At 55.4% G+C, this 13,791-nt stretch overlaps 1 protein-coding gene across 9 annotated transcripts in view; it reads left to right on the top strand.

The window, feature by feature from the left end:
- MPRIP (myosin phosphatase Rho interacting protein) overlaps positions 1–13,791 on the top strand; it is a 137,299-nt gene that overhangs the window by 73,923 nt on the left and 49,585 nt on the right. For all 9 annotated transcript variants that reach the window (XM_012737937.3, XM_075993993.1, XM_012737945.3 and 6 more), the window contains 2 exons: positions 6,156–6,307; positions 11,120–11,204. In XM_012737937.3, coding sequence (XP_012593391.1) covers positions 6,156–6,307; positions 11,120–11,204 — 237 coding nt within the window. The remainder of the gene's footprint in view (positions 1–6,155; positions 6,308–11,119; positions 11,205–13,791) is intronic.

Below are 13,791 nucleotides of genomic sequence, written 5' to 3'. Positions count from 1 at the left end.
AGGGCTGTGCAATATTTAGGGGTTGGGGACAACTGAGAAGGGAGGAGACAGTTCTGCCTGGTGGGCACCAGCTGTGGCCCCTTATCTGGCCCTGGGCCCTGGCTGTGGTTGCCTGACGCTTCTGAGTTGTGGCACAGAGGCTAGGCCGAAGCTTTGCTCACTCCAGGCATGGGTGGGATGATGACCTGTTTTCCACAGCTCTTTCCAGTTTGCTCAAAGGACTTGGGTTTCTGCTGGCTGGGAAGGCCTGCCGCCCTGGAGCAACTTCAGGTGCTTGTTCTCCACCAGGTAGCCTTTGGGATGGTCACTAGCACCTCCTTGAGAGAGAGGTTCATGATTCATTAGAATTGGGCTCCTAGAAGCAGTTTGGCTACAGTAGGAAGAACCGTGGAGACCGTGTCTGTGAGCCCCTGCGAGCCTGGCTAGTGTCATTCCTCCCAGGATCTGGGTGCCGGAGTGCCTGGGATGTGGCTTGTGCTCCCCAGTGGCTGCTTTCCTTCCTTGGAGAACTCGGATCCAACCTCTCCAGTCCCAAAGAAAGGGAGGGCCTCTCCTTAAACCTGCCTCCAGCAGACAAACCAAGCCTCCAGCGCACCTGCCCACCAGCTCTCTGCAGAGGGAGCCTGGCTCCCCGCTGCCTGCTGTTGGTGCCATGACCATTACCGTTACCTTGGGGAGGGAGGAGGCAGCTCAGTGAGTGCCCTCTTTTGCTCAAGGGCCAGGCTGAGGGCAGGGCTGAGTAAGCCCTTCACGTTGCTCAGGCCTGGTGGTCCTGCCTACAGGTTCCCTGATAAACTTGGCATGACTTTGTACAACATAGTTGCAAAGGCCAGTGAGGAAAGATGGCAAGCAGGAGAGGCAGGGGTGCCAGTCAGAGAGTCAGACTTGTTCCAGGTGGCCCCAGCGAGGTTTGAGGTATGAGGCCTTGAGGTTTGGGTAGAATTATTTGCCCTGGGGGGAAGACTCTGTTCCTGTGGGTCTCTGTCTTCCTGTCTGAGTGGGGGATAGAAGAGAACGGTCCCTCCCAGGTCAGGCATGTGAGCCACCTCTGGCTCTGTAATGGCATCTGGCCTGAAGGAAAGGGCCTGCCTGTAACATTGGACAGCCCCTCTCAGTATTCTGTCCAGCTTTCCTCCTCTTTCCCTCTGGCTCTTAGAAGCTTATCTTCCCATACCCCTAGAGGTCAACCAGAAACAGAAGTTAGTTGTCCCAAAACTGTACCTACTTGGGCTGAGAGAGGGGTGGAGGGTCCCCAAGAGGGTCCCCAGGTGGTAAGGCTGCTGTGGTAGGATTGCCCTAACCCAGGAAGGCCACTCTGGCTCCAGACACAGGCTTCAGTCTCCTGTGGGCTGCTGGGTAGAGAACAGGTAAGAGGGCCAGGCTTCTTTAGAGAGAGGCTCCTGTCTTATGCCCTACCACTGAAATAGTCTGCAGCTCTAGCAGCTCTGCTCTTAGCTGCAGTGGCATGGAGGCCAGAAGGAGGACCAGAGGGTCCAGATGGCTGTAGTCTGGCAAAGACAGAACCCATAACTTGGCCTGCAGGCAGCCATCTCTTTTTTGGAAAAGGAAATGAGCAAAACTAAGTGAAGCTTGGCATCCCAGGAGTCCTGGATTTCTAAACTCTGGAGGAGCAGAATAAGGGCAGAGAGCTCTTCAGAGTGCCTTCTTTGCTGACAGTGTGAGAGGCAAGGCGTTCCCTCTGGCTGGATTTGGGTTGCGGCCTAGATATTTGCCCTTGCTCTTGCAGCGCGGCACGTTTTCATCTCTCTTCTGAGCGCTGAGAATGCAGATGGGTATATCTTGCCTCTTAAGCAGAGGTGGGGGAGAGGATAGGCTGGCCTAGGGCTATCTGCATCCCATGGTTGAATCTGCTCCAGCTTTGTGAGCACCAGACCCACAGCTGAGTGCAGAGTGGCAAAGGGCTAGCTCCAGAGCCAGAGTGCCTGGGTTTAAGTCCTGGCGTGGCTATTTCCTGGGATGGTTCCTAGCGTAAATTACAGTCCCGCATCTCTTAACGATGGGAATACCTTCTGAGAGGTGTGTCATCAGGCAGTTTCATCCTTGTGCAAACATTATAGAGTATCCTTACATAAACCTAAGTGTTGCAGCCTTCTACACACGGGGCTACATGGTATGGCCTATTGCTCCTAGGCTACGAACCTGTATGTGTGACTGTACTGAATAATGTAGGCATCTGTAACATAACACTAAGTACTTATGTGTGTAAACATAGAAAAGGCACAATAATGTGGTGTTATAATCCTACCATCATATATGTGGTCTGTCATCAGCTGAAATGTGGTTAGGTGGCACATGACCGTACTCACCTTCTTGGTGGCCTGCTTCCCTGTCTGTAGGATAGGGTGACAGCAGCACCTGCCTCACGGTATTATGGGTGTGTCCAATTGAGAGTACATAGGGGAGGGGTTTGGACCATGGCCTGGTGTTCAGCAAGTGTGTGGAAATGAGAGTGACATTGTGGCCGGTCGCTCGTGCTGACGGTGGTGCTGCCAAGACCTGGAAGGAGCTGTTTTCATAGCAGGTTGTCATGACGTAGGCTCTTGGATCTGCCCTCTGAGAGCCCTGCTTGGAAGCGAGGCATAGATATAATTTAAAAAGTTAGTGCCACATCCTACATGCTGCTGGTGGGAATGTAAAATGGTACAGCCGCCTTGGGAGATAGTCTGGCAGCTCCTCAAAGCGTGAAACATGGAGTTACCGTGTTTCTACTCATAGGATGCACCTAAGAGAAATGAAGCAGGCATCCACACAGACATGTGTACTCATCTTCATGGCAGCACTGTTCACATTGCCAAAAAGTGCAGATAACCCAAATGTCCATCAGCAGATGAATGGATAAACAAAGTGTGGGATAGCCATACACTGGAATATTATGTAGCCATAAAAATGAGTGTACTCATACATGCTGTGTTGTGGATGAACCTTGAAAATATGCTAAATGGAGGAACCCACACATAAAAGGTTGCATGTTGTAGAATTGCATTTATACAAAATATCCAGAATAGATAAATATACAGAGGCAGAAAGCAAATTAATAGTTGCTGGCTTGGGGAGGAGACTGGAGGGAGGGATGTGTCAAAGGGAAATGACTGCTAATGGTTCAGGTATTTTTTAGGGGGTGATGAAAATGTTCTGCAGTTGATTGTTGTGTAACTCTGTGAATGTGCTAAAAGCCATTGAATTGTACATTTTAACTAGGGACATTTTATGATATGTGAATTATATCTCAATAAAGCTATTAATATTATTAAAAAGAAAAGTTAATACCAGGGTTAGCTAAGAATGACATCATCTTTTTTCAGAGCAGGATGTTTTTTCCTACCTCTTGCTACCTCATTGGAAGCTCTGTGACAGACTGGGCTTTGGAGTCAGTTTTTCCTTCTTGTGTGACTGTTACTTAGCCTCCGTTGGTACCCTTTTTCCTGTGTCTGTAATGGGATTAGGTAATGCCCACCTCACAACAAGGAATATTTAAGGGGCATAAAAGAGATTGTAATTGTAGGGTCCTGACCCATAGTTAGCAAATAAATGTAAATTTCCTTCAGTTCTGGTCTATCTTGTTAAGTTTTTGTCTTTTATTGATGATTCTGAGATCCTTTTGGGAAGGAGGTAGCAACCTCATCTTGCACGTTGGGTAACTGAGGGTGGAGGGGTGGATAGGTTGGGGGTATTACTTCCTACTTGTTGGTGAGGCTGAGGTGCCTGGCCATGGCCATCTCCAGCAGCAGGGCAAGGGTCTTTGGGGGCCGAGTGTCTAGTGAAATGGTTACTGTGCGAGAGGGGAGTCTCATCGCAGGACACTGAACCCTGGAACAGCAGCTTCAGGGTGGAGCCTGTGCGCCCTGGGGTCCAGTGGGCGGTCCCTGAGAAGAGAATATTACCGTTTCTATTGATGTGTTTTACTGTCCCCATGTGACTTATCTTTGGCTGTGTGCACTGTATACATCATATTTCATAATCGGTTGTCTTGTGATACAGATATAACACTTATCCAGGGTATGTTCTGTCAGTATCAGAGACCCTGGGTGTCGAAGCTTAGGGAGGAGGAGTCAAGTAGGAAAAGCCCCTGGACACCCCTGGCCCTCTGCAGTCACTCCTGGCTCACTCTGGTGATGAATCCACTGGGTGGGCCCCACACTCTAAGCTTCATGGCACCCAGTCCTCACTGTGGCTCATGGCATCAGTTTCCTTGTTTCTCAAACAAGAGGATCTGCCTTTGAGAGATGAGGCACCTTGTCAGTGCTAGGGGGATATGCATTTCTCTATGGGGGCTTTGAGCTCTGAGAGGGAAGCCAGAGCAACTCTTGGCATGGCCAGAGAGGGTCCAGATGGGTATCTGCATGACTCCTGAGATGCCTGGGGACCAGAGCTTCTGTAGAATAGAATAAAAGGACCAAAGCTGGAGGGAGGAGGTTGGGAGGGCCAGGAACCCCATCCTATAGCTGTGTGTTCAGTGCTCAGTGTGGACCTCCCCAGCCAGAAGGTGGTGGGGACTTGGATCCAGGCCCTTGCCCGCTGCTCCCTGAGAAAACCCCCTGCTTGGTTTCAGGGCAGCCCTGCCCAGCTCCAGGAGTGTCAGTGAGAGGCACCTGCAGGCTGCTGCACTGATGGAGAACACCAGGCTCCTCCTCGTGTCCCCCTGGGGTCATTGTGGAGGCAGGATGCACTGTGAACACTGTGGCTCACACTGGAGCCAGAGGTGCAAGCTCTTTCCCACTGAAAGTCAGAGGCCTCCCTGTGAGCCCAGCCTTTGGCCCTCGTGCTCTGCCACCTCCATTCTGAGCTAGGCTCACAGAGGGCAGCTGAGCCCAGAGGCCTCACAGGGAAAGGCTTTCTGGAGCCAGGCACCTACCCCTTTCCCCCCATGGGGAAGAGAGCCAGTGCCTGTGTGTGGGTGAGAGGTCTGCGAAGCCAGCACTCTTGGATTTGCCTCCTACAGGTGAGCATCAAGGGATGTGGAAAGAGGTGGCAGGTGGGTCAGAGGAGCTCATAGGCCAGCCTGGTGGAAGTAACAGGAAGCTCCTACGAGTGTCTGACAAGTGAAAAGGTAGTGGTTGGGGGAGTGGTCAGTCTGAGCACAGCATATCCACCAGACCTGGCATCCTGCTCTTCTGCCAGCCCCTGCCCCTGCCTGCAGCAGGCGGCAGTTCCCAGCTGGACGGTGGTAGAAACCTTTTAGAGCTCTTATCCCAGAGGGCTGCTGTTCGCCTTTTCTCCCAAGTTCAATGAGCAAGCACCTACTGCTTCTCCAGGACGACCAAGGACGTGGTGGGCTCTTGGGTAAGCTGGGTGGAGAAGCTGACAGCTGCCCCAGAACTGGCCGTCCTGTGAGAACTGTCAGTGCAGAGGGTGTCGAGGATGGCGCCCTGACTCCTGGCCTGGTGGTAGCAGTGGCAACCTGTCTGCTTTCCCAGAATATCCTTGTGTTGGAGTAAGAGCCCAGAGGGCACAGGGCTAGCTGTCTTCAGCATGGCCCTCTGTAGCCCCTTCGCTTCTGTGGGCATTTCCTAAACCTTCCTTTCTTATGTTTGGTTTTCTGTCCCTGATTTCACTGTCTTAATAATTTTTGCTGTCAGAAACAAAAGAGTCAGTGTTTGTCCTGCCGGAGCTGGCCAGCACAGCCCCTGTGTGCTGCACTTGGGCCCCTGGGAGGGTGCTGGTGGGCCAGGCCGCCGGCAGGCTCCTCTGAAGGACTCACATTGCGCCAGTCCCAGATCCTGCTCCCAAGGATGTGGCTTCTCTCCAGCCCTTCCCTTGCCTCTAAAAATAACCCTGCTATTTTGAAACCACCTCCTCTGGAGCTTTTTCTCATTGCTCTCTTGGATCAGCAACCCCTCTGAGACTAGAATCTTGGCTGCCACTGTCCCCTTCTCTACTCCCCCCCATCCTCCACCCCTTCCTCTGGTACGAGTGGGATATTGTTCTCTAAGCAGGAAGGGATGTCCAGCTGGCTGTCCTCTGGAAAAAGCCTGACCTGCCCCTGCCCCTTCCTGGGGTGGGTATGTAGGGCCTTGAAGGCCTAGGGGAGGGAGGGCACACCTGGGGGTCACGTGGGGCTGCCCAGGGACTGTGTGGGACACCTATGCCCTCACTGGCTGGCCTCTGGATGAGTCTCTGCCATTGTCTTCTTGCAGCCCACGACCCTCCCCCAGGGTACCATCAACATGAACCAGTGCACAGATGTGGTGGATGGGGAGGGCCGCACGGGCCAGAGGTTCTCCCTGTGCATCCTGACGCCCGAGAAGGAGCATTTCATCAGGGCAGAAACCAAGGAGATCGTCAGTGGGTGAGTCTGCTCGGGCTGCGGAAAGAGGTGCTCCATGCCCACCCCCTCGGGTCCAGCATCAAATGGGCCACGAGCTGGTGGTGGCATCAGCATCACTGTTTCTTACCCTAAGCAACTCTTCCTTCTTCTGGGCTTCCTCTGTCCTCAGCATCACTGTGTATCCACTCACCACCCCAGGAACCAGGGCGTTCTCCATTTTGCGCACTTCCCCAGGCTGCTGCTCGTGTCCTGTGGACTCTGGGGCCTCCCTCTTGGTCCTGGGGCTGTGTGCCTTCCTTGGGCCTGTTCATTGGCCTCCCCTCCTCCACTCTCACCATATCCCCAGCTCATCTGTCACTCAACCCGGAGGGAGATTAGTCCCCAGAGCACACCGACCATACCTGTCCTGTCTAAACCCCATCACCTGTAGGCTGATCGAGTTCTAGCTCTGCAGCCCACCCAGCACCCTGCACACACCCTCCCCAGGACGCGTTGGGCTCCATAACCTGTGAGAGCTCGCGACTGCCTAAAAGCACATGTGTCTTCCCCAGTGATGGCCCTGAGGGTGGTGTGTCTCGGCCCGTCCACTGTACCGCACACATAGCCACTCCTCTGCCGCTGCACAATCTGGCTTCTTTGTCTGAGTGCAGAAAATGGACCGGTCTTTCCTCACCCCACTCCCCTGAAAGTGGAAGGAGGGCCCAGGTCATGAGAGAGCCTGTGGTCCCAGCTCTGTGCTCCGGAACCCACAACGTTGGCCTTCCAGGAACTACCAATCCAGCAGGGGGGCATTTGCTACCAACACCCTGTGGCCTGGGCCATGGTTGAAAGCCACACGTGGTCAGGCGTGGCTGGGAGCACAGGCACTGGATCTTGGAGAATCCCTCTCATCCTTCAAGGCTGAGGAGGAGGCAGACTCCGAGATGGCCTTGGCTGGGGACTGGGCTGGCTGTAGCAGTGCTCGTACAGCAGTGCAGAGCAGAGGGATTGGGACACGGAGCCCTTGAGTTTGAGACGTGGGAGACTTCCTTGAGCAAGGCTGGTAAGCAAGGAAGCACTGTGAGTGACCAGAAGTTCAAGTCCACATGTTGAGGGTGGGGTCGGGGACCAATGCTGGGCTGCAGGGGCACTCTCTATGGCAGGGGTCCTCAAACTTTTTAAACGGGGCCAGTTCACTGTCCCTCAGACCGTTGGAGAGTGCAGTGCACATTCCACACATGTGCACTGTGGGCCCAGACGAGTCGGCTGCTAAGCAGGACAGGCAGCAGCAAAAACACCCGGAGGGCCGAATAAATGTCCTCGGTGGGTTGCTTGTGGCCGGCGGGCCGCAGTTTGAGGACACCTGCTCTATGAGGTGCCACTTTCTGGACCACTTTGTGTCTGTCCCCAATCTTAACCTAGAACCCTACAGTTGAAGAGTATCAAAGGCTTCTACAGAATCCTCATTCTATAGTGGAGAAGACTGATGGCCTGGAAACAGGGGAGCCTGGGCAAGGGCACCTCCCCCTCCTGTCTCACACATGGCCAGGGCTCGCTCTGCCCAGATGGGTCCCCTAGGGAGCCCTTGCCCTCCCTGTGGGAGCTGGGTTCTAGGGAGAGTCTGGGTGACAGATGGGATGGAAAGGGGATCCGTGGTCCCTGGGGCAGGCTGGGGAGTGCCTAGAGCTGGACCAGTGCATTCTGAGACCAGGCCAGCGATATATGTGCTGTGTCATGTGGTGTTAGGAGGAGCGGTTCCTCCAGCAGGCAGCCTGAGTGCTGCCAAGGTCCTTGCTCCCATCCCAAGCCCTGTCATTGCTCACTCCTCTCTCGTGTCCTCCATCTGCATGTACGGGGCCAGCAATTCCCATGCAAGCTGGGTAGATGAGGTCATTAGCAGACCAAGGTACCTGGGCACACATGGCATTGGGGGCCTGCATGTGGGCTAGGCACTCAATAGGGTCCAAGGCTGTTGGTGGCTTGGTGGCATGTCCAAAGCCAGAATAAGCCACCTGGGGCTCTTTCCACTCCCTCTCCCCCCCATCCTGGTTTTGGGCCTCACCTGTTCCTGTCCAATAGGCAGGTTCTCATGGTGGTAGCTTGGCCTTGCAGCCCCTCCTGTGACCCCAGGCAGCAGCTTCCTCACCATCCTACATGTTGGGTTACTTAGCCTCCTTAAGGGAGTCAGGTGGAGGTCATGTTCCCTGGAACAGGGGCTTCTGCCCCCACCTTCTCCTGCCCTTCCTCTGTCTCCCACCCTTGCAGACGTCCCCTCCCCTTCCATGGCCTTTCCGTCCATGGCCTCCTGTCTGTCACAGCTCTTTGGCCCAGTAACTTCATTCCTGGGCGTGGGGACCCTGAGATGGGTCTGAGTGCTCAGGTCACATCAAACCAGTCCCTAAGGAGGTGCAGACCTTCCACCAGGCGGCTGGGAGCAAGGGAGTCATCCCACCAGTCTTCTTCCTGGGTCTTCTGTGAATAGCTCTGGGCTGCCCTGTCTCTTCCGAGGCCGGGTGGAGAAAGTTAGCAGCTGTCTTTCTGGTTACCACATACCAGGAGGGGCCTGCAGACTTCTGGGGCCACACTTCACACAGCCCTTTTAGAGGAGGTAGGATTTGCATGGGAGTCAGAAAGAGCACCTTTCTGTGCTCTGAGCTGGGGAGGCTGGGCTTCCCTTCTCCCTGCTCTGCCCTTCAGCTCTGCCCACTCCCATTCTCACTTATCCAGGCTCTTCCTTCTACAGTTTCGAAGCCCAGGCACCCACCAATCCCATGTCCACATCATAGAGTTTATTTTGTTGACGTTTGTAGCACGTCTGGATGATGTTAGATGCTTCCTACTGGGCTTCTGTGAGAAATGCAAATGCAGAGGATACATTCCGGCATCTGTTCCTGGAACCAGCATCTCTCCGACTCCAGTCTGAGAGAAGACTAAGAAGCCTAATAGGACCCAGGCCTCATGGGATGACCCAGGCCCATCCCCACCATCCCCGGCTCCTCCTGGGTCCCTGGCTTTCGGAGGCCAGCCCAGAACTCAGTAGCTCTATTTTGCCGGCAGTGCTACCGCAGCAGCAACCCTTCTCTCCTCTTCCTTCAAGTCCTGTTAGTGGTTGACAACTGACAACACCTGGGCCAGGCTGCAGGGCTGAGGGCACCCAGAAGAGTTCTGTACTCCTGCCACGATCTTTACATTCCCAGGCCGGGAGGAGTGAGGTAACCTTTACCCAGGAGTCTCCTCTCCCCACCTGGGTGAAGTTTTAAGAGTGGCCTTCTGAGGGTACTGTTCTTCCTAGTGCTCAGTAGGAATGTTGGCCACCATGGCAGCCTAGAGGGACAGGTCTTTTTAACCCCACAAGCACTGTGAATGCTCCAAGTTGTATGAGTTGCGGCCATCTCCCAGTGGCCTCCACTCCTAGCTGGCCTTGGTGAGAAGAGTGACCAGCAGGGAGGAGGCTCAGACCTCAGAAAGCCTGCCCACTTGCTGGCTTGGCAGGTATAGCCACACCCTCCTTTCTTGCTTCGGAGCCATGGAGAAGTGACCTGCAGGACCTGTGCTTGGGTCTCTGACAAGGTGCACATATTTGCTCATCCTCTCAGAAAATCGAACATCACTGAGTATGGCTGAGCTGGGCAGAGGCTGGCCCCTCACCAAGCCCAGACTCCCTGGCTACCAGCTGTCAACAGCATACCTTCCTCTGGCTGTCCCAGAGGCCACTAGTTGTGACTGGCCTGCCCTCCACGCCTCCCTTCCTGCAGCAGCCCAAATTAAAAAAGCACCTCTGAATGCTAAAGATGTAAGCCCTCTCCCTGCCCCAGGCTCGGTGTGGCCTCCAGACAGGGTGTGGCAGTGTGCTCTCTGCCACCCCAGCTGGCAGAAGGCCCAGCAGGGACCTTGGTGCTCTATGAAGATCTGGAGCAACTTACAACTGTAAGTTCCTCCCTCCTCTAGAGGACACTAGGGCTGCCTTTGCACCACCAGGCCCAGGGCTAGAGCTGGGACGTCTGAGACAGGGCCCCCACTGCCTTCTGCCCTCGAGCCCCAGGGGCACTGGCACAAGGCTCCAGGGAGGAGCCGCTGTTCAGTTCCTTTGTCTGCTGTAGGATTCTATATAGCGGAAGCAGCAGCAATTGTGTCATGACTTGGTCTAGCCCTTGGTTTCAGAAACAAAGAGACCGAAGCCCAGAGGGCCTGGGAACCGCCCGGGGTTGTGGTCTGCTGGCAGAGTTAGATCCAGAGGCCAAGCCTGCAGTCCCTGTTCTCTCCACCCTCCCTTGCTGCAGCTCCGGTTGGGGTCTCTGGGCAGCTTCTCCCAGCCTTCCCTAAAACCAGGGGCCTCGACATCCTCCCTCTACAGGGGATGGTCTTGGGAGGTCAGGTGTTCAGCCCCTTGAGGTGACTAGCCAGAGGAAGTTTGCTAGGACATCTCCTGGTTTCCTGTCCTGGGGCTAATGTCTACTTCTGTGGGTCCTAAATGACTCCAGTCACAGCCCATCTGCACTTGCGAAATACACTCTGGGAGAGTGGTGTCAGGGCCGAGTCTAAGTCCCAGTGACGGGGTTAGTAATGGAGCGATGGGTCCTGTGCTCTGAGGCCCATGGCCAAGTGTGCAGCCTGTGTCGTGCCCTGAGCCTGCTGTGGTCACAGTGGGGGCATTGGCTGGGCCTGCTCTTGTGGCACTTGCTGCTCCAGCATGACAGGCTTCCATCTGAGTGATGCCTTGCTCTGCTTGGTGCCTGGAGGCCTGGCTGCTGGATGCAGGAGGCAAAGGCTTGGGGTCCAGACCACCCCAGCAAGGGCTAGGGAGCATAGACCCAAGAGCCAGGTCTTACCTGGTGCTCTGTCTCCTCTTCCCAGGTGGCTGGAGATGCTCATGGTCTATCCCAGGACCAACAAGCAGAACCAGAAGAAGAAACGGAAAGTGGAGCCTCCCACACCTCAGGTAGGTGATGGGTTTACCAGGTGGCGTCCCCCTTGATGGAGCTGGGGCCTGGGAAGAAGTGAGAGTTCCCAGGAGGTGAGAGGGAGGAGGAAGGAGTCATGATGGGGCTGAGGTGGTCACCAGCCCTGCACATCCCCCTCTTCCTTCTGATGCTCTGGGGGCTACAGTCTGCCACGTAGTCTCTGAGCCACAGGCAGAACCCACAACGGGACAGGGTGCCCTGCAGGTATTCTCTGGGGCTGCCTGAAGGAGGGGCAGAGCCACAGCAGGTGATGAGACAGCATGTGTTCCCACCCCTGGCTGGTCCTGCCAGCTGCTGGGAGGGTGGCCTGCTGCACACACTACAGGAAAGGACAGCAGGCTGCACAGGGGCAGGGAGGGAGAGTTCTGGAGTGTCCTGGCCCAGTGAGGGGCTTTCGGGGACCCCTTCCCCAACTCCCATGTGACCAGAATAGGGCCATGTGACCCCAACTCCCAGGCCCCCTTCTCCCCACACCCCCTCTGGCCGCCTTTGGATGTGCCTACCCTGGGCTGCAGTATGGGCCTTCCTGCCTAGAGCACAGCCTGGGCCCACTCTCGGCCAACGGCCATCCACCGCCATCCTGGGGGTGCACAAGCCAGTATCTGCTGGAAGGGAAATGTCCTTTGCAAGTTGGCAAAAATGCATTCAGAGTGCTTCCTAGAGACTGAAAATGGAGCTTCCTCTTGGGGAATAGCAATTAACACACAAATCCCCCAAAGCTTCTGATGTGAGAGAGAAAATTACAGGCAGTATGTCTAGGGTGGCATACCATTTCCATGGGGATGCCTTAGAAACAATGCGGTGGCAGAGACCCTGCTTACAAATAAGGTGACTCAGCATGCAGTATACATGCCCAGCCAGGGGTTGGTTGCTGGGTACCCCTCCCTGCCCTGCCCCCTCACATGGCACCCTGTGCCCCAGATACTGCTGGCTATGGCCAAACCTCAACTTTATGGTTGGTAGAAGGAACCACGTGATTCCAGGCTAGGGAGGTCACTCACTTCCCTCAGGGTCTCTTGGAGCACGGGACATGAGCCCCAGACTCCTCCCCTCAGCCCCTTCCCGAGCCCCAGAGAAGCCAGCCTGGTGGGATCTCTTGTTTTTCACCCTGGCTTCTGAGAGCATCCCATTTGAGCTTGCTGGTTCCAGAAGCTGTGGCCTTTCATCGGGCAATTTTTCCCGAGAGTCAGTCTTGTGGGGCAGCCTGAAGCCTCTGCAGAGGAAGGGTGGGGACTGCGGTTGGGATGGCATCTCCGTTTCAGGCCTGATGCTAAAGGCGTTCTCATGGGCCAGAGTGAGGCTGGGGATAAGCGTAACACCTTCAGGGCCCCTGTAAAGGCGAGAACCTAAGACCTACAGTACCTGACTTCTTTCTCCGTGGCCCTGTGTAGGCTGGGAGAGTTTCAGATTGAATAGCAGAGGGCTTGAAGCATTGGCTCTCTGCCGTGCCCAGTTAAACCCAGCCTCTGCCCTGAGGAACCCAGGTGGGAGAGCTGAAGGTAGGGCCATGGATGGGCTGCGGGGGCAGCAGGTGCCTAGAGCCCAGGCTGGGAGAGGAGGCAGGCTTGGTCCTGACCGGATATCCCAAAGCCTGTGGCCTGAGAGACACGGGCTCCAGGGAGCTCTTCTTACTCCCCTGCTACGCTTAAAGAAGGAAAGAGCCTGTAGCAGAAGGAAATGTTGACCCATGTAGGTCTGAGCAGGGCGGGAAGGACGGGGACAGGTGGGGGGCCCAGAGCTGTGTCTCCCCAGCCAGGGTTGCAAGGCCTGCCTGGGGTCCCCACTCATCTGGCAGAGCTTGGGGAGGCCAGCTTTTCCTGTCTCTCTCCACCTCACACTGGTGTGAGCCAGGCCAGTGCCACCAGCTATGTGCTTGTTTCCTTCCTTAGGAATCTTTGTGTTTTTTTTACTGGGGTGTCTACTACCACTCCTGCTCCAAGTCCCACCCCTCCCTTCCCACTGGGTCTGCTGTTCGCGTAGGGAGAAAGCCCTCTCCAAAACCCCTCCAGAAAGGCCCTGCTCCGCAAGCGGAGCTCTAGTGACTTCCGCTTTCATGTTGGGGGCGGGGGACTGAAGGTGGTTCTGCATCCAGTAGTACAGTTGGTGGGTTGTAAGTGCACCAGGGTGGTGTGCTGGCTGGAGGGACAGGTGGCTCTGGGACCAGGTCTCCTTGGGTCATTGGAGCCCTCAGGAAAGGAGATACCTGTCAGGAGATACCTTCACCATTTGCTTCCAAGAAGCTAACTTCTCCTGAGGGGAGTCTTCTGCCCAGGGATGGTCTGCTGGTGGCTCTGAATTGGCAGTCAGGAATCGCCTTCCCAGCCTGGAATTCTTGCAAAGCTGATGACAGCTTTGGGCCGGCTCCCCATCCAAGGCAATACCCCACCCATCCCTGGCCTTTCTCCTGCTCCTGGGATTGTGCAATGGAAACGCTCATACCCCCACAATGTCCCTTACTGGCGGTGGAGGTGTGGGCACCTGCAGCCTCCCCTTCGAGGTGGGTTGGTGAGACTGGATGGTAAGGCACCCAGCCAGGCTGTTGATATAGGTAGTCTCAGGGTGATG

Source organism: Microcebus murinus, chromosome 18, assembly GCF_040939455.1.
Source record: "Microcebus murinus isolate Inina chromosome 18, M.murinus_Inina_mat1.0, whole genome shotgun sequence".
Classification (NCBI taxonomy): domain Eukaryota; kingdom Metazoa; phylum Chordata; class Mammalia; order Primates; family Cheirogaleidae; genus Microcebus; species Microcebus murinus.
This window is presented reverse-complemented; position numbering and strand designations above follow the sequence as displayed.